Source organism: Prunus persica, chromosome G4 (assembly GCF_000346465.2).
Source record: "Prunus persica cultivar Lovell chromosome G4, Prunus_persica_NCBIv2, whole genome shotgun sequence".
NCBI lineage: Eukaryota > Viridiplantae > Streptophyta > Magnoliopsida > Rosales > Rosaceae > Prunus > Prunus persica.
The window spans coordinates 2,883,832-2,907,148 of record NC_034012.1 but is presented as its reverse complement, the minus strand read 5'-3'; the positions used below and the strand labels follow the sequence as shown (position 1 = coordinate 2,907,148).

The 23,317-nt window shown below is 37.6% G+C and overlaps 6 protein-coding genes across 7 annotated transcripts; 1 reads left to right on the top strand and 5 right to left on the bottom strand.

Moving 5' to 3' along the window:
• LOC18778250 (14-3-3-like protein C) lies at positions 554-4,111 on the bottom strand. Its single transcript, XM_007211812.2, has 7 exons — positions 3,922-4,111; positions 3,239-3,545; positions 3,065-3,152; positions 2,290-2,399; positions 2,026-2,174; positions 1,041-1,096; positions 554-912 (listed from the first exon to the last, which is right to left on the bottom strand). The coding sequence occupies exons 1-7, from the start codon at positions 3,992-3,994 to the stop codon at positions 910-912; spliced, it is 786 nt and encodes a 261-aa protein (XP_007211874.1). The 5' UTR covers positions 3,995-4,111; the 3' UTR covers positions 554-909.
• On the bottom strand, positions 4,885-9,326 carry LOC18778991. Of its 2 annotated transcripts, none has more exons than XR_002271104.1 (11): positions 8,915-9,272; positions 8,589-8,733; positions 8,147-8,214; positions 7,739-7,809; positions 7,370-7,612; positions 6,862-7,025; positions 6,722-6,777; positions 6,561-6,613; positions 5,521-5,689; positions 5,317-5,425; positions 4,885-5,228 (listed from the first exon to the last, which is right to left on the bottom strand). XR_002271104.1 is itself a non-coding variant. In XM_007211386.2 (11 exons), the coding sequence occupies exons 1-11, from the start codon at positions 9,048-9,050 to the stop codon at positions 5,124-5,126; spliced, it is 1,308 nt and encodes a 435-aa protein (XP_007211448.2). In that variant the 5' UTR covers positions 9,051-9,326; the 3' UTR covers positions 4,885-5,123. The 2 variants fall into 2 exon arrangements, 1 of the variants encoding a protein (XP_007211448.2); XM_007211386.2 differs by having other exon boundaries at positions 5,317-5,414; positions 8,915-9,326.
• Positions 10,487-12,332, bottom strand: LOC18781434 (heavy metal-associated isoprenylated plant protein 28). The gene is made up of 3 exons (XM_007212171.2): positions 12,261-12,332; positions 11,661-11,736; positions 10,487-11,134 (listed from the first exon to the last, which is right to left on the bottom strand). The coding sequence occupies exons 1-3, from the start codon at positions 12,264-12,266 to the stop codon at positions 10,728-10,730; spliced, it is 489 nt and encodes a 162-aa protein (XP_007212233.2). The 5' UTR covers positions 12,267-12,332; the 3' UTR covers positions 10,487-10,727.
• LOC18780705 (uncharacterized protein At5g01610) lies at positions 13,905-14,312 on the bottom strand. Its single transcript, XM_007214645.1, has one exon. It carries the CDS (start codon positions 14,310-14,312, stop codon positions 13,905-13,907), a length of 408 nt encoding a protein of 135 aa, XP_007214707.1.
• LOC18781138 lies at positions 14,886-15,296 on the top strand. Its single transcript, XM_007213911.2, has one exon. It carries the CDS (start codon positions 14,886-14,888, stop codon positions 15,294-15,296), a length of 411 nt encoding a protein of 136 aa, XP_007213973.1.
• LOC18778322 (plant-specific TFIIB-related protein PTF2) lies at positions 16,339-18,686 on the bottom strand. The gene has a single exon (XM_007214346.2). The coding sequence runs from the start codon at positions 18,429-18,431 to the stop codon at positions 16,803-16,805; it is 1,629 nt and encodes a 542-aa protein (XP_007214408.1). The 5' UTR covers positions 18,432-18,686; the 3' UTR covers positions 16,339-16,802.

Here is a 23,317-nt window from a genome sequence, read left to right as displayed (position 1 = left end):
TGGCAAGTGATATGCTACACAAGGTGAGTTATAATTATGCTGACGTCCATTACATTAATCAAATGGGTAAATACACCAATGCTAAATGCAGAGGCTTGGGATCCTTAGTTCTAGTACTAAAACCTTGACATCCACATTAATTTGCCTTTGTATAATTTCAAAGTTACAACCGAAAAAGAGAATATTGAGTTGAGGGAACCGTAGTCTACTCTTCATCAAAAATGTTTCGGAGCAACTAGAAAGAGATGCTTTAACCAGAAAGAATTCAGTTCAGATGTACTACTTAACCAGAATGAATGTTAGCTCTGGCTTGTAAGAATATTAGTTCATTGGTAAGCTTCTTCAAATAAAGAGATAAAGTGTGAATGGGGAGACGAACGGGGAAAAAAACCTGCACAAAACTAATGTTGTAGATTTGGTATCAAAATGAGAACGAAGGAAACGGAGAGATCACTGAATCAGAGAAGCTGGTTGAAGGCGCTAAGAGACAAAATCTTGGAACCAGTGGATTTGAGTGAAAAGTTAAACAAGCTGAAAACATCTCTAGCATCCAGAAAAGAACGCAGACAGCAAAATACCATACATTCCGCAGATAAAGCATGACAATTTGATTGTAACAATACCCCAGCCAAAAGGAGAAACATTCTCAACAAACAGAGGATTGGATGTGGATAAGAAAGCCTTTACATTAGGTCAACAACGTGGACAGATGAATTCGGGGTTGCAAATGCGACTAACAGTAAGGTCAAACTACAATCCCAAAATTAACAAGATGATGAAATTAACTAGAATCCCACTTTGGAAAAAAAAAAAAAAAAAAAAGAAGAAGAAAACACCCTAAAGTAGAGACCATGCATCAACTTTCTCCATCCACAAATTACACAATGCCTAGCCATGGTCGGCTTCAATTCACTGCCAAAAGGAAAAGGAAAGGGAAATAAGGATGTTGAACACCCAACAACCCAAATTATAATAAAATCCTTGCTAGATATGGCCCAAATGAGAAAACAAAATGTTTGTTAAATAAGAAAACAAGCTACCTCTGCATCTTCACCTCCAGGCTTAGCAGAGACATCCACCTTCTGGGCTTCCTCAGCTGTAGCAAAGTATTAAATGAATAAACAACGCAGATATCAGATTAGCAGTGTACCCAAACAATTTCTCAACTCTTTCACACAACATGAATAATCAGTATTAATCCCATATAGCAGTCATTCCACTTTATATAGATTGCAGAATTCATGATTACGAAGAAAGTCTATAAATAAAACTATTGATACTGGAATATAAAATGCTTACAACTATTGCTTCCTCCACATTATAAATTTTACGTTGATCAAATAATACCAAATATCTCTCACTAATACAAGTATCATAACATGATCAACAGCAACAAACATCATTGTGGATTAATTATCTAGGGCAGAAATACTTTCTAACACATGCAATTCTTGAAAATGCAAGATTGTCAAAATTCGAACAACAAAGGAACTGCAAACCTATCTAGCACTACTTTTGGTCACTGACCTTTGATAAACAAGAGCTTACCTATTGAAACTTTCAGAGACCTGGGTAGGCTGGTCTCCTTATATTTAAAGACAACTACCACTCATAGAAAGGCATTTTAAGCTACTAGGCAACCAATGCAATAGCTTGTTATTGTTTTAGGTTACCTGCACTATACCAGTGCAGCATAGGACTGAAGAGGAATTAAAAGGTTACTAATAAGTCTATACCTCAAGGATTAATAATTGAGATGATGATTGTAATAAGCTAGTAGTTAGGCACACTTCTCACAATCACAAATCGATCTGTTGATTTATCAAAAGATACTCCAAAAGTAAGTAGTTAAGAATAAGCATCGTGACTTGGACCTACATATGACAAGTCAGGAACAACTTATCCGCATAAAATGACATTGTCCAGTGCAGGTTAGCATACTTTTAAGGTTGAGAGATACTCCACTGATACAACACATAAGGTATCGTACTTTTTTTTTTTCCCCTATAGTAATTTATGAATTACCTCCATCCTCTGGAATGTCAGAGGTCCACAATGTAAGGTTGTCCCTCAAGAGCTGCATGATCAATGTGCTATCTTTGTATGATTCCTCACTCAAAGTATCCAATTCTGAGATAGCTTCATCAAAAGCTTGCTTTGCCAGGTGACAGGCTCTGGAACAAATTACCAACCAAGTAAATTTCTTTTCTTCTAATTTGCTTTTGGCCGAAAAAAATATTAACACAATATCATGAATCTTGGTCACGATGTATATAATTACACCCGTACCTTTCAGGAGAGTTCAAGATTTCATAATAAAAGACGGAGAAGTTCAAGGCCAAACCCAGTCTGATGGGATGTGTAGGAGGTAAGTCTGCCTCTGCTTTACTAGAAGCTGCCTGCAAAATAGATAAACATAACAGACCACTCAGAATGACAAATCAATTACTTATACTCTTATAGCATCATCTTAACATTCTACAGAACAGCAATGACAGTTTATTTATACAACGAAACAAATCAGTATAATCATTTCAAGCATCCCATGCACAATCCCCATTGCTCATAGACCATACATATAAATGGAAACTATCAGATGCAAATCAAAATCAGGGCAAACAGCCAGAAGCGAGAAAAAAATAATAATTAAGGGACCTAACAGGATCCTTCACTGAAGGTTTCAGTAATAGGCTTCTAACCACAAAGAATAAGTTTAAGTGTAAATACACAGTGCACAATCAATTAAGCAGTTAAGAATGTAAACAAATGCACTAGACAGACATCTTTAATCAATAATAAGTTAATAACAGATATCTTGGATCACCTAACATAAGGAAAAGACCACGAATGATGCATTGTCTGTTAAAATCAAATCCAGCTATACAGAATAATAGCATTAGGTAGTTATTTCATCATAAAAGATACTTGTACCAACATTAACATCAGATATAAGTTTTACTTTTTCCAAGCAACAAAGACTTCATAATCTTGATTTTTTTTGTCTCCCGCATATTTCTCAGGAAGCAAACAGCGCATAAACCAAACTAAAGATCATCTCCTATACCTGATAAGCTTTCATTGACTGATCAGCAACCTCTTTCCTGTCATCACCTGTCTTAAACTCTGCCAAATAGCGATAATAATCTCCCTTCCTGGATTACACAAAATAAACAACTCAAAACGCTAAAAACACTAATCCAATCCAAAGCGCTCAAAGGAAAGCTTCAAAACCACTAACATTTTGTAGAAAAACACAGTGGACTCAAAAGCTGTGCAGGAAGGAATGAGATGCTCATCGATAACCCTCATGATGTCACTGCAAATGCTAGAGAGCTCAGACTCGACCTTGTGCCTATATTCCTTGATTCGGCTCACATTCTGATCGTTCCCTTTCCCCTCCTCCTTCTGCTCGATCGATGACAGTATTCTCCACGAAGCCCTACGAGCTCCGATCACGTTCTTGTACCCAACCGAAAGCAGATTTCGCTCCTCCACGGTGAGCTCCACGTCAAGCTTCGCTACTTTGGCCATCGCCTCCACCATTTCTGTCAAAAGGTAAAGTAAATGCAAGTCAAAACCCTAAGTGCAGGCCAAGAATTAAGACGCCGAGAAAATGCAAGAAAAAGAAAGAAATCAAAGGCTTAGATCTCAATGCTTTTTCGGTAGAACAAAATCGAGTCTGCGAGAAGTGGCTAAACAGTGTTTGAGTTCAGATTCTCATGATGATTAAATAAAATAAGATAAAAATAACGAGAGAAAGTAATAATCCACAGTCCGTTTACTACTCTGGTTTCTTTGCTTTTCTCACTAGCCAAACAAAGTATACGTTCACACAATCTGAAGGAAAAAGATATAAAGAACAAAAAGAACAAAAAAAAAAAAAAAAGAAGAGAAAATAGTGAGAGAGTGAGGAACTGAGACCATCGTAGCGCTCGGCTTGTTCGGCGAGCTTAGCAGTATAGACGTAGTTCTCTCTCTCTTTGGTGGAAGCCATGGCTGATCTCACTCCCTCTCTCTCTCTCTCTCTCTCTCTCTCTCTCTCTCTGTGTCTGTGAGCTCTCAACCCTTGTTTCTCTCTCTAAGCCTCTCTCTCTCTCTCTCTCTCTCTCTCTCTCTCTCTCTCCCCCTTTGTGCTTTATGAAAAGGTCTGGGGCATCGTTTGGTGTCGTTGGGTGGGTGAGGACCGGTTGGAGGGGCCCGGAGCGTGGCCCGCTCTCCCACTATGCCAAGACTAGCCCGGTTCAAAACCGGACATGACATTCCAACGCGCTAGTGGGGGCGTTGGACCACGTGCTACCTGGTTTTGTGAGAATGACAGTTACGGTTGAGGCAGAGCGCGTGGATTCGACGGCGTCGAAATGATCGTGGCGGGGTATGCAGTTGAAGGTGGGATGGGATGGACCGGTTTTATTAAGCGTTATAACGGATGGGAGCTTGATATCGAAAAAACGTAAAAAATAATTTCATCGGAAAATCAGCCGGTTAAGGCAGTTGAACATGATAGTGTGTTCACTCTCTTCTACTCAATTCGATTCCTTTCTTTGCAGGTTAAACATGATAGTGTGTTTGCTCTCTTCCACTGAATTTGACTATTTTCTTCGTAAATTAGAGTAATTTTAAAGTAGTTAATTATCATTTGAAAAATAACCTTAACAAAATTCAAGTTTCGGATTGTGTTTACACAACAAAAATGTAACCGTTTCATACTAATTCGTTCTCAACAAACTTTCTTACAAAATGGAAATGAAAAGAAGAATTCACGTGGAACAGCCCTACCCACGTGAAAGAAGCAATCCTCACTGATTATTTGGAAGATGATTGCTAGCATCATTCTGCTACGCTCGAGTAGGGTGACTGCATATGGTGATGAAAACTTTGACCCGGACGAAACCAACAGCATTCATATGAGTGATGCTACATGTACTACCTTTATTAATCGCATTGTAGGCTACATATACAAATTTACATCCATACATCTTTTGGATATATCAATGTTCATATGAGGCGACAATGAGGTAAAGAGATCTACACTAATGAACAACAAATGTGTCATCGACTAATTTCATATCATGAGGTTATTCTACATGTTTCAGCTACACTGCCCTTACATTACCACATTATAGCTATAAGCTGGCGGTGATAAATGAAGAGGATTCTTGTTGCTTTAGGCTGTCAGCGACGTGAGCGACCACTCCGGTACCAGCATTGTGGAGCCATTCATTTTTCACCTGGATTCACAAACAGAAATCAGTATGAGAAACCAGAAACAAAGAAGCAAAATCTCCCGAAGAAAGATTGATTGATGACAGGCAGTACATGAATGTTGTTATGGGCAAAGAAGGGCCAAAATGCTGAATGAAAGCTGACATCAACTTTTTTCCATCCTAACTGCTGTAAGCCGCGTATCATTTCCTCTGTTCACATACTAAACAAATTGTTAATCAAAGTTATGGGAAAAGGATAAACTTCACCTGTTATCATCCTATTCTGAATTTCTATTAGCATTTATCATTTGTGTACCTTCAACAATTTCATGATATTCCAATGTGTTCTGTGTGTTGGGTTCACTCTGGGCAGCCTCCTTTGCTTTAGCTGCTTCAGGAGGAAAATGGGGACCATCAGAGGAGACCGGGGGATAGTACTCCACATCTACAACATGCTTGTAGCCATCCAAAGACCGGCGGGGGGGCTGCCAACAAAGTTAGAAACATATATTCAGAGTGATACATATAAAACACAAAGGGTATGTAAACTAATCAGTTGTATTCAAGGACTAAACCATTTAGCTTGAAAAATATGATGGCCATGAAGAAATCATACTGCTTGTCTCAATGGATAACGAAAAGTTACATAAGTTGCAAAAAAGCAATTACATCAACTAAGAAGATTTTTACAAGTAACCACTGATTAGCTTAAGATTTTTTTACTTCAAAATAGAAAGATGCTGGATTAGTAGCCATTACATATCTGTTCTTGCATGGGAAAATGCTTCTGTCCCGAAAAGAAATAATTATGAAAAGCAACCATGTAAATGAAGTTGACATGGTGGGAGAAAGAAAGACCGTTTTCATCTTATTACACACCCTGAATAACTCTAGGGCCTCTGACTTTAGTGCAGAACCTTGAGCAGCATTTGAATAACTCCATAATTACGAAATGACACTTGCAAGCATAATCATGACTGATCATAATTCCCTTGACCCTGACAACTAATGACTAATTGCCACCATAGCCAACACCAAAAAAGGCCCTGTTTTAACTAGTGGGAAAAAGAAACATTTAATCATAAAAACTTGCTTTGCCCCTGGCCTCAAAACCACTTTACGACTTTAGCCCCGGTCAAATAGCGCCAACATAATTTGGCATCTTCCAAAATAAATTTGCATATGCACACTACAAACAACAGGCGGTGACAAGTTTCAGTTAGTAATTGAAATGCAAATTTTAAGTTTTTTTCTTTAGTTCCAACTCAGTCCTCAATGCATTACTCATTTACTTAACAGTTAATTAATGAACAGAAAGTAAGTATCGCATAGCTCAACCAGAGAATCAACTGTCACCTTAAAAACTTCTGTTTCCCTCCTAATTGATGATGTGCGCCAACCAACCATATCTGTGCAGTGTTAAAGAAACTGATATATTGAAGAGAAGACTAACGAATATATAAAAGTTAATACAATCATCTCATTGCGCTAAATATGAATGATATGCAGTAGGATACGATCATAAGATACATTAGCGTAAAGAATGCGACATTTAAAAGACCCCAAAGCAGATCTGCAAAATGGAATATATTAGAACCAAATTTAGAACTTCGGTGAAACAAAAATGGTCAAAAGTAATATAAAGTACTGCACTTACACAAATTTTCCGTCGTCACAATCAGATGCCATTCTCAAAAGAAGCGGAGGTTTCTCAGGCTTACCATCAGTGAGGAACAACTGACTACCAGTTCTACCAACAATAATAGGAGCAATCGGAGCAGCAAGCTTTTCCAAGAAAGGTACTCCGAATAGAAACGGCAGCTGAAGAAAAATCAAACAGAAGTTAGAATTTTCTATATAAAGGTAAGGTGGTAGTAGTCCCAGATACTTGGTATCAACAACTGTCTGAGTTCTACAACAGTCCCACAACATAATGTCCTCAAACACCTCTTGAATGGTTAGACAACAGTGTTTAAATTAAACATAGCCAGACAAATTTAAACATCTAGTCATCCTTTTTGAAGTGTATTAAGCACACGGCTGTATGTTGGAATGCAAAGTCGAAATGATTTTGGAAAGAAGGCACATCAGCAGAGTCCAGCATGGCATGAATATTCAGATGTAACTATATTGTTAATGCAATTAACTAGGGATGATATACCGACCTGTTTTTTCCCTCTCACCCCAAGATGTGGAGTTGCCAATGTTACAAAATTGATTGGCTCCAAACCAGCAATCTTTCCTCGTCTCCAAGAGTATGCTGTTTGTGAATTTGCAATTGTTGTATTGGCACCATCGTCGGGTGTGTAAAGGACAGAAATTGCATATCTTGCAAACAAGCCCCCGAGAGAATGGGCTAAAAATGAGATCTTCTTCAAGCTCTCTGTCTTTTGCACAACTTGCATGACCTGCTTATCATGAATGCCTAGGTTATATAACTATCATATTATATTTCCCAACAAAGCCACAGGTACCATGCTATATAACAAAAGTTTGAAAATTTTACACATTGGCTCATCAATTTCAAAACTTACCTCATCTGCTAATCGTTTTCCAGCTCCATCAATCCCGGTAAAAGTTTTAGTGTACGTGTTAGATGAACTAGCTGCAAATACATCAACCATGAAATTAACACTCACAGACTAACAGCCACGTACATCAAATTTAGTCAAGCAAAGACAGGGGAACTTCAAAAATCAATCTTAGGTGCAAATTGTGATATCATCATCACACCCTAGTGTACCAAATATGTGTTCTTCCCAGTAGATAAACAAGATACTAGATCAGCTCAGGCCAGGTTTCTCACTATCCTTCTTAGTACGACAGCGGTCGACAAACATCAACTACCTTTTCTGAGTGGTACTTTGTGACTTCTTGTTGTTCAAATTTTAATTCCACACATATGAAATTAAATTACACCGGAAGTACTGAAATCAATTTACCATAAATTAGGAAATTTCTTCCAAGACGCCTTCGTAACTCAGCTTCCCCATATGTCCAGTCACTTGGGCTGCATTACTAGGAATCAGTCAACTTGATATCAATTTGGGGGGAGAAAAAGCCAAAGAAATACATAGTCATGGAAACAAAGTCCAAGCAATTGCGTATTGGAAACCTTCAACATGTAGAATCCAAAATTTGAAAGTAGCAGTAATAAGACTCAACGAACAATTAAAGAATGATCGTGTGCGCAGACATATTCCTTCAACAGCACAAACAAAATTAAGACCCTCAACCCAACTTTTGTTTATCATCTCCATTTGTTTCAGTATACAAAATATAAAATAAAATAAAACTGTTGAAGAAAGTAAATTTTATTTTTCGGAAGAACTACCAATACAATTTACAAACAGAGCTATATTTGAGACTTGGAACAACATATACCTTGCCAAGATGCCATGAACAAGGACGAGAAGATGATCAGGCTTATTCCCTGCACTTGCAACACCCCCGGAGGCTGATGCAAAATTTCCCTGACTAGTCATAGCTTGAGCTCTAAGGCCCTGGTTTCTCCAACAACTATATAACCCTGCAATTTTTTATTTATTAAAGTGTGTATAAGAAGAATTGGGTCATGCTTCTAACACAAGAAATTAATGCTATATTACAAAAAGACCATTAGTTTGAGGCAATTAGGCAAATATTACACCTTCGAAATCAAATCTCAAAAAATTTCCCGGGAAAATTATTTGAGAGAAATTTAAAATTACCAGAAGAAAAGCCCAGAGACGAAGAGCAACAAGACGAAGACGAAGAGCCTACAGGTCCCTGCGAACCATATCGTCGATTATCACTGAATCTCGTAGAGTAACCAAAGCGTGCGTGAATCAGAGAAGCGGATGCCATATATATAAGTATTTATATGTATTTATAGAGAGAGAAAGAGAGAGAGATCCTAATTTCTCGTTTGAATCAAAGCGAAGTCAGCATCGTCGCCATAATGTCTAATCCTTCGTTATCTTCCCCCTGACTGCCATACGCAAGCAAGCCCATGTCTCTGCCTCACTCAGCTCCTCAGCGGTTATTTCGATTTTTTCTGTTCTTTTCTGCGAAATAAATATAAATTAAGGGCACCATTAAATATTCAGACAAAAATTATTGTAGTGTAGCGGATATCAAATACCAGTGCCATTTTTTTTTTCTAAGCTAAAGAAAATACCAAAATTATTTGTTTAAGGGCAGTTTTCCTCTTTTTGGTAATGGGAAACTACCACTCCCAACTTGTTAAATTTTTATTATTTAAACAAACTGATATTCTAAGCTACTCTACTATACGAGGATGAGGGGTGCAAAAAGTCGGACAAATTGCTTTAGCGCACTGACGTAACTTAAGTATGTAACTTATTAATTTGTTAACTTGATTAAAAAAAAACAAACGTTGTAAGTTATAACTTTATTTTATTTTATAAGTATTTGCTTTTTTCTAATTAATAAAGTTGGTATTTAACATCGCATTAATACTCTAAACAAAATGTGACAAAATCATGTTAATTATGGCTTTTTAAACATGTGCCAAGATATTAACCCTAGGATGCATCTGAATGGCTAAGATTAGAGGAGGAGATTTGGCTAATTAGGGATAAAAATTAAGGGTCAATTGTGGACTTTTCTGAACAATGACAAGGGAGATTCGCGGACTGTCAAGCAAATACTTCATTTTTGGTCTTAATTACAAAAAATAGTCTGTCTTAATATAACCTTTTTTGGGCGCAACAAAATATAGAAGATGTGACCAAATATCATCATCTTTGGTGAGCTAGCTGTTGTAGTCAAAAGGCGCCAAATGGAAAGCAATTATTGTGCCAAAGTGTGACGTGGATAAATGCATGCCCACCCTTGAAGATTGATACCAAGCAATCATGATTCATGGTGCTTTGCTTTGGTTTTCGACCTGCGCGCCTAATATGCCAATCTCTTCTCTTCTCCTCTTATCTAATTCTATGCCTAAAGGTTCTCTGTCCAGTTTGTTCTTAATATGTCCAAACAAGCATTATGGGCCGATAATACTTGAATCTGATTACTCATACCACTAATATTTGAGTAATTACTCTTAACAACTTGATCTATAAAACTCTTACCTATTAGTCTGGACTCGAATTTTGTCATTCCTTATGAGCTTATATTAGCTTAAAATGACTTCGGCTAGTTTATCATGGGCTTTCAAATTCTATGTACGTTTAGAATTTGGGTACAAGGCCCAAGGTGACTTGGGAGTCAGTATTTTTTAGAATGGGAGCCCAATATGCTTGGTGTCTCCGGATGTTTAACATCATATACGGAAGTTGGCACCAAATAATTATATGTCGCCATCACTCTGTATTATAATAATATACATGACAACACACCGTATTTACAAAGGCAGCGAAGAAGAAAACCTTCAAACTAAAGTTATGCCACCACGTCATAAAACTGTCGGTGCATAAACAATTGACGTTAGCATTTTTATTAAAAGATGAAAACAAAAAAGCTGGAGAAAACCACTGGCATATATACATATCTTAATATGTACAAATCAAAGTGAATTCACATTATGGAGCAAGCATGAGGGTTATCGTCACTGAACGCAGCAGTGTCCTGCTCACTAAAAATGGTGGAGTAAGGAGGAGGTTGATAGTAGCCATGCTCATGACTTGTGGAGCCATGCTTGTAGTAGTTGTAGGAGTAGGATGAATTAGGTATTGAGTTATAGGTGATGAAGGGTGCTTGCTTCTTGTAGCCATGATGGTGATGATCATGATGATGATCGTGTGGCTGATGTTGACGGTAGTATTGGAGATTATTGACGTTGTGGTATTGTGGATTGTAAGGGTAAGGCCAAAGCTCAGCTCTCTTTCCAGTCTTCCTAACTGCCTTCAACACTTTTTTTTGGTCAGCCCATCCCATTACAGTCACCTTCTGCATGTCGACGTCTACATCAATAGCATCCACTCCTGCCATCCATACAGTTAATTAATTAATTTACATAATAACATTAGAATCATCACAATAAAGCATATGTACAGTTAAGTTAGCTGGCTAAGTCGGTGTATCCGTCTCCTTACACTCAAGTTCAATTCTCCTCTCCGTACATAATTAGTTAAAAGATTACAGATAATCTTAACCAAGGGATTAAGCTAAGCTGAATATTTTATAAGGAGTAAAACCTAGCTTTCGATATTTTTTAAACCAACATGCTACTTGTTATATTGTACCTTGTCGATCCTTCTTACTTAGAATAGAAGGAAAACTTTTGGTCTTGGCCTTGATCTTTAAGTAATCTCTTTTACTAATCAGTTAATTTTAGGTGACGTACTTGTCCGTTTCATAACCCACCAATCATTAGAAAGAAAGTGTTAAATTTCTGCAGGATCATCTCTTCTCAATAACTTGTATTAATGCTAGAGATAGAGCGACAAAAATGAAGAAGAAGAAGAAGAAGAAGAAGAAGAAGACAAAAGCACTTTTACAAAATTATACCTTTCAGCTTTTTCAGAGCTTTCCTTATCTTGGTCTCGCAGCCAGCACAATCCATGGGCACTATGAGCTCTACTATCTGCACAAAATTAGCAATCCACAGATTAATTACAATTCAATTTACTTGCTAATAAATTTTCAAAAATAAATACCTTCTACCAATGCAGCTAGTGTTTAACTTCAAAAATAAACAACATATATTTAACACGCCATGCAGAACTTCATGCTTGTACATACTGTTCTTGGATTGAAAGTTGTCCAACAAATATATGCCTGAATATAAACATAGTACATATATAAAGATGCTGTCATGAAGTATAAGCAAGTACTGAAGTCAGAGGCGGAGCTACGAGTCTTAGTATGGGCGATCAAAACTTGAAAATCACTTGCGCATAACTTTCTCATCTTCAACTGAAAGCGCTAAGATAATTGCAGAAATTGTATTGTTGTGACATATGTTTCGTAGTATATTACGAGGGATTTGTGACTCCTTCCCTGACTGAAGTACATGCATAAAAAAACCTCATCTCTGATGTATATGTCATCATGCATGAGATGAGACAAATATAGACAGATAGAAAACCAAAAAGAGTTGTTTCTCACCGTCATGTTGGAATAAGATATATCTCTGGTCTCTTTTGCAAATTGGTTCGTACGTTTGAGCCTCCAACTTCTTGGAATGAGAAACTAAACTGCAATTGCACTCAATATATATAGACGGCAGAGATCTTTGTCCAAAGATATTTGATAACTTCAACGCTGCTGCCTAAGCAAAGGCAAGATAAGTTAGAATATTTTTTTAAAACGAGTAGCCCCCACAACACAACTTTTTTTTATATCTTTCGTTTTCTTCTTCACCATCGATCTTGCTTTCAGTGAAAGTGCACAGCAACTGCTTAGAAGTTGATGTGCAACCCTTTTGATGAGCTCTAAATTTCTAATAACCTACCTATACAAGTAATATATTGTCTAATTAAAGACTTAACCGTGTTGGTCAAGTCACTCTGGTGTGTACAGGAAATAACAATGGATATTTATTTTATTTTTTAATTGCAATTATTAAACCAGTTTGGCCGTCACCATAGTTGTTAACGCCATACATACAGTCATCATCATCGTCATTAGTATTAAAATGTTTTTAATTATATCGACATCATTATGCATATAGCCATTAGTTAATCTATATATATGCATGGATAATGGATTCCATCGTATATATCATCTTTACAACTTTATTACATGTCACATGTGCAAGTTGTTGTACTATAATGCTCGTGGATAGGCATAGCCCCGTTGGTAAGTTGGAAAAATGAGTTACAATTAGGTCATGTTCCATCGTAAAATATATATATATATATATGGCCTATAATAACTCTCATATCTCACGACTTGAACACTCTCGGTGTCTAATGTATCGCTTTCTTATCGAATAAATTATTTGTAACATATTTACTTATCATAGTGTAGTTTGTAAATGAATTTCCTTGTCTTTATTTTAATGAAAAATATGATATATGTAGCATCAATTTTTTTATTACCGAGATAAAGAAGTGATACAATATTTGATAATAATATGGATATTGAGATTCGAGAAGGAGCAAAAAGGAGTGGACTTGACTTGGTCTTCAAGTCCTGGTTCCTGGAAAGATAGAGAGGGAGGTGGAGGGGAGGTCGGTGAAATATGGCCTAGTTGCATCTCTTTGCCTTGCAGGACCATATAAAGTGAGATTCCAAATTCATGTGCACCGTGATCCCGGACTTTTAATTTAAGAAAACGACTTTTATAACAATCCCTTTCTAATTGGTACAACCGATATCTGTCCTACGTCTGAGCATTTGAATGAGGAAGTTGGACTTTATATATTTAGGAAATTATCCACCTACTATAATATGAGTGAGCGATATATTTATATTTATAATGAAATACGTGTTATAATATAGGTGGAAGTGACACTGAAAGATTTCTAATTCATAAATTTAATTCATAAAGATGATTTGGGTACAAAACTCAAAATCTACTCCTTACGGTATTGATTATCATCAACTTAATTTTTATTTTCTATTAGGATACCACAGTCAGAAACCATATCATGATACAGCCCTGGATTTGGACGAAAACGGTGGGGGAATGAAAAAAAAAAAAAAAAGGGAGAAATTTTCCCCAAGTAAGGAAATGAAGTTGTAAACTGATGATATGTAGGCACCTGCTGGACCTTGGCTTGCTTGCTAGCTAGTCAACAACATGTCCTACTGGCCGGCGGCAAATGCCTCAACTGGAAAAGTCTTAGTAATGCCGGCAAGGCTCTTGAAGTTGATTTTTCCGGTCGGCTGATCAACGATGATTTCGCTGACTGGAGGCCAGAGCATGAGCTCCTTAGCCTTCACTCCCTTGAGCTTCTTAATTCTCTTGTTTTCAATGTAGCCTTTAATTTCAGTGTCATAACTCACAAGCTTACTGATCAATTTGAAGCTGTGCTCAACCTTCTTCTTCTGGAGGATCCACATGTAGCCGGTGCTCCTCACAAAGCCCACTTCGATCACATCGGCAAGGGGCAAGAGCCCTAGAGGAAGATCAAACTCCTGGAGCAGCGCAGTTGCCAATGCCAGTCCCTCTTCATGGCCCTTCTTGACAATTCCTCCTTCCTTCTCTGCCATGACTGATAACTCTGTTTTTCTTTCTTTCTTTCTAGCTTGCTTAAAGTTTCAAATGAAGCAGTGAAGTTGTGGGTATGTTCGGTTGAGGTAAAGGGGTTAATTTATACAAAGTTTCTACATGCATTGGGACAAATTTCAACAGTGTGCTTAAGTTGGATGGCCATTACACACCTAGTTTTAATCGATATGTTAATCTTAGATTACAACATTGTTTCAGTTCAAGCACAAAGCTCAATGATACGATACGCCTACTTTCCCATACTGAATTTGGGCAGCTCATTGTCTGGTTGCAATTGTCTTAAACGAACAGGAAGAATAGGACCCAACAAAAGCAGAAAAATGGGGGTGAAGACCACAACACACTTTGGAGCCTCCAGTGCTTCATCTCATGGATCATAAAATAAGGATTTATGAGAAATTTTGGTGACTACTACAATGAAAATTACCTTGATTTCTCCATTCTATTTGTCCCATGCATGCAGTAACTTGGTATAAATTAATCCCCTTACCCAAAAGTACTTACAACTTCACTGGTTTTCTTCGAACTTAAAGAAGAAGAAAAAGGGTTCAATCATGGCAGAGAAGGAAGGAGGAATCATCAAGAAGGGCCACGAAGAGGGACTGGGGTTGGCGACTGCGCTGCTGCAAGAGTTTGAACTTCCACTTGGGCTTTTGCCCCTGGCCGATGTGATTGAAGTCGGGTTTGTGAGGAGCACTGGCTACATGTGGATCCTCCAAAAGAAGAAAGTCGAACACAGCTTCAAATTGATCAGTAAGCTTGTGAGTTATGACTCTGAAATTAAAGGCTATATTGAAAAGAAGAGGATTAAGAAGCTCAAGGGAGTGAAGGCCAAGGAACTCATGCTCTGGCCACCAGTCAGTGAAATAACTGCTGATGAACAGCCCACTGGAAAGATTCACTTCAAGAGCCTCGCTGGCATCACCAAGACTTTTCCGGTTGATGCATTTGCTGCTGGGCAGTAATTGCACGTTGACTGCCAAGCTGGCCAAAGTCCAGTAGGTGCCTGAATTTCATCATTTTACAACCTCAGTTCCTATTTGGGGAAGCTTATTTTTCTCCTTTTTCCCCATCCATTGCTTGTCCAAATCAATGGCTATGTTTTGATAAGGTTTCTGATTGTCGTAGCCTGCTAGGAAAATAAAAATTCAGTTGATGATAATTAATACCATATGAAGTGGGTTTAATGACACCAGATATGATGGAAACAATACTTGCACAATAAGAAGCTCCTAATCAAATTAATTCATCATCAAACGAATTGCCTATTCAATCTCACAACAATCCAGCAAATGAACATTAGCTATGCAGATTTTACAAAGTACAGGGTGCACTCATGGGTCATAAATATGCGGTGAACCCCATCTGCAGCAAAGTTCATAGATTTAAGAGTTTAATGATTTCTCTTATTACAAATTTCACATCCACAAATGATAAATGGCAAGTAAAAAAATTTGGAAATCTGAAAATTGCTCCATTTACAGCTAACCAGTAAATAAATTTCGTCTCACAGGCGAGATGTAAGCAGTTGAATGAACATCAATCATCAAATGAATCATAACAAACAGTTTAAAGAAGTAGTGTAGAAGGAACAAAAACAGGGGCAGAGCAAGAAATGCAAATTCAACTGCCATTTATTTAAGAGTTAAGGCATAATGAAGCTTACTTAAGCGATCAGCCTTACTCATACAGCAAACCTGCATTGCACTGATTCTATGGTTTCATTTGACCATTTAGTTCGCTTAGCTGTTTAGCCTACTCATAGTGTAAAAACAGAAACTAATACACCTCATTGCACCCGAGAAAAATATATAGAAAAACTTGGTTCACAGAGAGAGAATAAGAATGTTGTCGAGAAAAAGCAAACAGCTTTATATTTATCACTCAAGAAAGTTTGGACAGATCAGAGTTATGGCTAGTTATCTAGACACGAGCATGAAATGGCTGATTAAAGAATATGCACCAGGTGAAATTTCTAGAAAGATGGTTCTGAGAAAATAAGTTTGCTGCCAAGAAGATTGAGTTTTCATATAAATGCAACTTTGCAATAGCAAAATACACGATGAAACATAAATATGCCCATAACTATCAAAGTTCCCCTAAAGAACAGCCAACACAGTATTGTATTGTGTTCTTCCTGACCGAATCCAACCCACGCACCCCACCCCACCCAAAAACGAGCCAGGTAACATAAAAAGCAACATATATATGTAGAAAAGATAAACCTTCGAGACAAAAGAATTTCCTTTCTTAATAATAACCTTTGTAACAAAAGAATGAGGTCCCATTAAAAGAACCAGTATGTATTATAATGTAATTGCAAATCTTCTGTTTCAAAACAGGAGAGAACTTGTATAATTGTATCAGATGTGAGATTAACAAAATTTCAACAAAAATGTCACTTTGATCGTGCAGTTGGAAAGGCATGTGAGCATATTCCACCGATTACGGTTTCACCATGTCAGAAGCTCTCACACAATCCCAGAGTTGAACACATGTAATTCCAGTAAGACATTGTACCACCCCTTCTCAATTTCCTCCTCTTTTACTCGATGAAGGAGAAGAGTTTCAATAATTAAATCTTCCCAATCAATACCACGTGCTCTCTTTCTCTTCTTCGTAGTGTGTACATCTTCAGAAGTGCAAGTATCGATACTGTCACCTGAATGAGCATTTAATGGATGCATAATTTTATCAATACGCAGCTTGGCAGCATTTATCTTTTCTCTCCTCTTCTTTACAGTCACGCAACCATTAACAAAAGATGGGGGCACAACATCCAATCCTACATCTTTCTCCAATATCTCCTTAAGTAGAAGCCTCCTGCTCAATGCAGACTTTCCATTCCACCACTCTGTACAAGCATGGAGCTCAAAACCCCGCCTCTTTTTCCTTTCACGAACCTCTTTTAACCCCCCAGACGACTTAACATTCCCAACCTCATCCAAAAACTTTGAGTACATCATGGATAAGCATTCATGTGAAAGCTTCAGCTTATCCACATTGTCAACACTCAATGCGCACCCACCATCTTCTGCCTCAAAATACCGAGACTGGTGTGCAAGCTTTAACTTTTCCATTTCTGTTTCAGAATCATCTTCAAAGGACATCATATCAGTCCCATCTCCAATATCTTTCCTCAAACAATCTCTAACAACATCTCCCAAATCTAACCCAACACCGCCCTCCGAATCCTTCTTCTTACTCAGCTTTGACATCGCCTTCCTCTCCATATACTGAATCACAAACGGGGCATTCTTAACCACATTCTTAACTGTAATATCCTTCCCCCAAGGCAAGGCTTGTGCAACCTTCACAAGCGCCTGTAAAAGCTCCCTATACCTCAACTTACTAGTATGTACAACGGCATGGATTTCCTTAGCCAATTCCTCAATCCTAATGCTAATACCATTCAACTCCGCCACGAGCACCAACACCGCCGCCACAATTGGAAGCGGCCTACGCCCGGTGGTCAAGAACCACTTCATGGCACAATGTATCAAAAATATGCCCTGTTTTTTCATTCTCTGCACCTTATCCCCTTCAACATCAGCGAAACTATGTGAATTCCTAAGCGTCCGCTCGAACAAGTTGACAATATCGAATTCTGGAAAATTGGGTTTTTTCAAATCGAGGAAATTAACAACCCGCATGATCATCCTACCAAGTTCATAGGCATCGGAGCCGATCACCGAAGCAACCTCCGAGATCGGCAAGGACTTGTTATCTCTCCTCATGCCAACATAGGAGCAAGCACCAACGAAAACATTGAACCAATTACCTTGGCCGTACTCACCTTCGGTGATTGTCGCGACCATTCTCTTGACGTCGTCGGATTCGGAGGGCGAAAATCCCAGCCTAAGCGACACATCGTCGATGAGCTTTCTTGCCTCGTAGATTTTGGTCTCTTTGTAGCTGTAAACGTTGCCGCTGCCAGTGGTGCCGACGGAAACGAAGGTGCCGGTGGGGCCGTTGATGCCGCCGTACTGGTCGACCAAATTGTCGTACTCTTGGAGCCGTCCGCAGGTGGAGCAGGCGAGGTTGTTTGTGATGTCGTCGCGGATGAAGGTCTTGCCCTTGCAACTGTTGCAGATGGGCATGTTTGGGTCGGTGATTGCTGTGTTTGGTTGGTGAGAAAATTAGGTACTTGAGAAGGAAAATTTTGAGTGAAAGTTATTAACAGTTGTGTAATTTAAATGGTATATGGTTTGATAGTTCACAAGATTTTTGGTATTTATACCAGGAAACCCTTTAATTACTAGGAAAGGGCAAACCGGAAAAACGAAAGGAAGAAAGAGGGAGACTTTGATTTCAAGTATGAATGTTATTAATAGGGTTTTTTTTAAGTAGAGGGATGAGCGGTGAGGCTCGCCAATTTCTACAAAGGGCTTTTTGATTTGCTTTAAAATTACTCTCTCAGTATATATTTAACACGTATAGCCGAGCGGCTATACTACTTATTTTAAAAAAGGGGGGTATAGCCGCGCGGCTATACGATTTAAATATATTATATTTAATAAGTAGGGCCGCGCGGCTATACCATTTATTTTTAAAGAGGTCCCGTATAGCCGGCCGGCTATACTACTCATTTAAAAAAATTATCACATGACCCAACGGCTATACTTCTGACTGAAAAAAAATTGAAAAGGACCCAGGTATAGCCGTGCGGCTATACTATTTTAATATATTATATTTAATCAGTACAGCCGACCGGCTATACTACTTAATCAAAAAATTAAAAGGGACCCACGTATAGCCGGCCGGCTGTACAATTTTTTTTAAAAAAGCCCAAGTATAGCCGCACGGCTATACTATTATTAAAATAATAGGTATAGCCAATCGGCTATACGGTTTAATATATTATATTTAATACGTAGAGCCGCACGGCTATACCATTTATTTGAAAAGGCCCCGTATAGCCTGGTGGCTATACTACTCATTAAAAACATTAGAACAGGACCCAAGTATAGCCGGACGGCGATACGCTTTAAATACAGCCGAACGGCTATACAATTTATTTTAAAAAAAATAGGCCCAGTCTAGCCGTGCGGCTATACGTCTTATTTAAAAAAAAATTTAAACAGACCCAGGTATAGCCGTGCGGCGACACTATTCTAATACATTTTATTTAATCGGTACAGCCGCACGGCTATACTACTTATTTAAAAAATTAAAAGGTACCCAAGTATAGCCGTGCGGTTAGATTATTATTATTATTTTTATAAAAAGTCCCAGTATAGCCGTGCGGCTATACTAGTGAGGATATAAGAGATGAAATTTTATACTCTTTTAAGTATATATATCTCCAGTCCAGCTGATAGATTTAGTTTAAGTAGCAGCAGAGATGATGGTCGGTATTTGTTATTTCTGATTAGTGAAAAGGAGCACAAACCACACAAGGTGGTCAAGGTATAAGAACCCAATCACAAAACACAACAAAACAAACAAGCATCACACCACAAATTACAAATTACAAAACAAAACAAAAAAAGCTTTTGAGGTCCCATTTCCCACCCACTTTGTTTAATAACACAAAAAATAAACACCTTGATACTCTATATATATCATTCCCTCTTCCATTCGAGTCTCTACTACAAGCCTAACATTTTCAACCAAAAAAACAAAAACCATTAGAGAAAAATGCTTTTTAGGTGGAGATTTTGTGTCTGGTCTGCACTAATGCTGCTGCTTTTATTTTCTACTTCCGAAACTCGCCCTCTTAATCCAAGTTTGGGGAAGAAGAGCAACTTAACCAGTTCCGGCCAAGCATTGGCTGGAAGTGCCAGGGAATTACTCAACGTTTGGTTGCGAAAACAAGACGCAAACCAAACTCGTTCCAAACCCAAACGAATTAGCCCGGGAGGTCCCGATCCACAACATCACTCCAGAGTTGGCGAGTATACAACCTCAACGAGAGACCTCGAGGGCTCTAATTAGCATATATACATATGTTTCGGTTTCAGGGTGTACCTTTCATTTTTGGTCGAAATGAAAATCGGAAACTCTGTTGAAACTTGAGGGAACTTTTTATGATCGTTGAGCATCGATCATGGCATAGAGAAGTGTCAAGTAATGAATATTTCGTGTTTTGTTCTTTTTTTGAAATAAAAAATGTACTGCTGATGGTTCAGTAGCTGCTGAGCAATAAATATATTACCTGAATCCATCTTTGTTTGTTTGTAATTTTGTTCCTTTTTCCAGGTATATTATATATAAAATGGTAGGGAGTAGAGTAAAGAAGTATCGCTTTCTCAAAATCATGATATGATGGGAAAGAAATCTACAAAACAGAATGTTTTCTCTTTCATAATGAGGATGAAAAGTACTACAAGGATATTATATATATATGATTGGCTCACAACATGCACTTTTAAGTTTTATATTATTAGCAGCCAAAAACGAAAGCTAATGCTCATTTACAAGTGACAATTAAGGATAAGATAAACTGTACTAATTATATTATTCAATTTCAAATGGTATCTTATCTTGCTTTTCCAACTCGAATTCTGCATATACCAATAAGTTGCTTCAATTCAAATCAGAATCATAAGTCAAAGCCATCAGCGTTTGATCTACATACAAAGCTTGAACTTGTTCTTTTGCAGCATAAGTCAACATAATCTACAAAACAGATACCTCTGCAATTCAAGATTTCCTCATAACTAACGTTGTAGGGAGGGCTTTTTTTACAGAATTTATCTGTTTTTTTTTTTCTTCTTTCAATTTGCTCAGTCAATATGAAGCTTGCATTGCAAGTAGGTTCCCCTATATGTTATCTTGTTAGCGTGATCATTTTTATTTGTGTTTATGCTTAAAGCACCTTCAATATTCAATTGAACTGCTTTTCAAAGTGTTATACAGAGAAAATGCAACCATCATCGCTAAATTAACAAAGTCAAACGCTCTTTAGTACTTTTGAAATATATAATAATTGCACAACAACAAAAAGAAGCAGCACAGTTGTTTGAGTTTTGAAGCCATGATAAGTAGTTGCATATATAAATCCACTAGAACACTTGCAAGTAGAAGTTCGAAAAATTAAAGCCTCAACTTTCCTTAGTGATATTATATATATGGTGAGACGCTGACTGGGTGAGAGTTTCAAATTTAATCTTGCAGAGGATGGCTATAGCACCCAATTCTCAGTCTCAGACATCCAATGCCTTGATTTGTGAAAGCCAAGTATGGTAGGTCCGGATGGAATTTGTCTAGGAGCTTAAAACCAAAACTTATAGATACTGACAAATTTTAAAGCTTTTGTCCAAAGTATATATATGAGACAGAACGTGGAGAAGGAGATCATGCCCCATAACAAACAGGAAATGCATTAAGTTAAGAGGAGCAAGCTTTTAGCCTACCTTCAGTTTTTCTGGCATTATATGAAAAGAAATGCATATGGATAATGGACACGAGGGTTATGGAGAGTGCGAATCCCACATCGGGAAAAAAGGTTTGGTGCTTGAGCCTCAAGTTTCCCATTATTGTGATTCAGAAGCCTTGAAGACGTAAAGAAGTTTGTTTGCTTGCTCTCACTTATGCTCAACTTTAGGCCATATTACCCTCTCAATTAACTTATAGAGGCAAGTAATATACTGACCAAGGCTTGTTCAGTGCCAGTGAAATTGTTAATATGGAATAGCAAAATGTTGGATTTGCAGTTCCGCAACATAAATTCTGTGAAATTTCATCAGAACATATCTTCTGACAGATGCTAAGCACGCTTCATGAAAGAAAACTTTTAATATTGCTGCTGCTGATATTATTTTTTCCGTTGCATCAAGGATCTAGCTAATTAGAAGCGAGAACAATGTCTAATCTGATCATTAGCAACATATCTTCAATAAGTTGTTCTCTGTTTCAGCATTTTTTTAAAGATTATGTGTATATATGTACGGATTTCTATTGGGATATATTTAGGAACATAATAACACAAGATTGATTAGAACAAGTAACAAATTAAATGACAGCAACCAAACCAAATGCAGAGCCAAAGTAATTTGAAGGAACAGAACCAACTGAGTTCACCTACTCAAAACAACCAAGTTCTCCCCACTGAGAGGCAAAGATGAAGAGAGAAGCAGATTGAAGGAGAAAAGGGAGATTCTCCAATAAGTATTTTACATTAAAGATTGATTACATATTTCTAATCTAGACAACATCTAATGAATGCAATCTAACGGCAAAGATCATAAATATGTAACCAATCCTTAACAATTAAATACTTATTGGAGAATCAATCTACACGTATCTTATACATGACTTATCCATAATCCATTGAGGTCATTTCATATCCGAGGTGGTTTCCATTAAACTGCATCAAAATGAGAATGGGCGGCATCAGCATAGATACTCCACCCAATATAATTTTTTTCTAGCTAGTTTTAGCTCATCAGCAATACGATGAGTTACCTCATTAACCGTCCAAAAATATATTAGTCCATTTGTTTAAAGTAATTAATTGTCGTGTCATCAACTGTCAACCGATCACAGATTCACAGTGGTAATGAATCTGCATGGAATATGGACCACGCCACTAGTATTGCATTGGAAATTTTAATTGGTGCGCCGACCTCCTTCGTTATCCAGTTAAGATCAGAAAGAGGTGTTACTTTTTAAAGCCCTAATTATAGTATAATTAAGCTCATCTGCATGGTCAATGCTAATCTGATCTATACGTGACAAGGTTACAATTCATTAATGCAGTTGAGATGACACAGGCTTGGCCTTAAAATCTTATTAGTGATCGAGACAACCGAAAAACGACAACCCAACACACGTATAAATTACAACACGACAATTACTGATTGCATAAGAATGATATGTACAAGGTACGCCGCCTCCTCCACTAAGTTATAAATCAGATAAAGAAGAAAAAATACAGCAAATAAATACGATGAACAACAAGTATAAATTGGCACAAACTTGTGTAATTATTATGAACACCTAGCTCTCGAGCAAGCTACTTGCAAATAATAATTATGAGAAG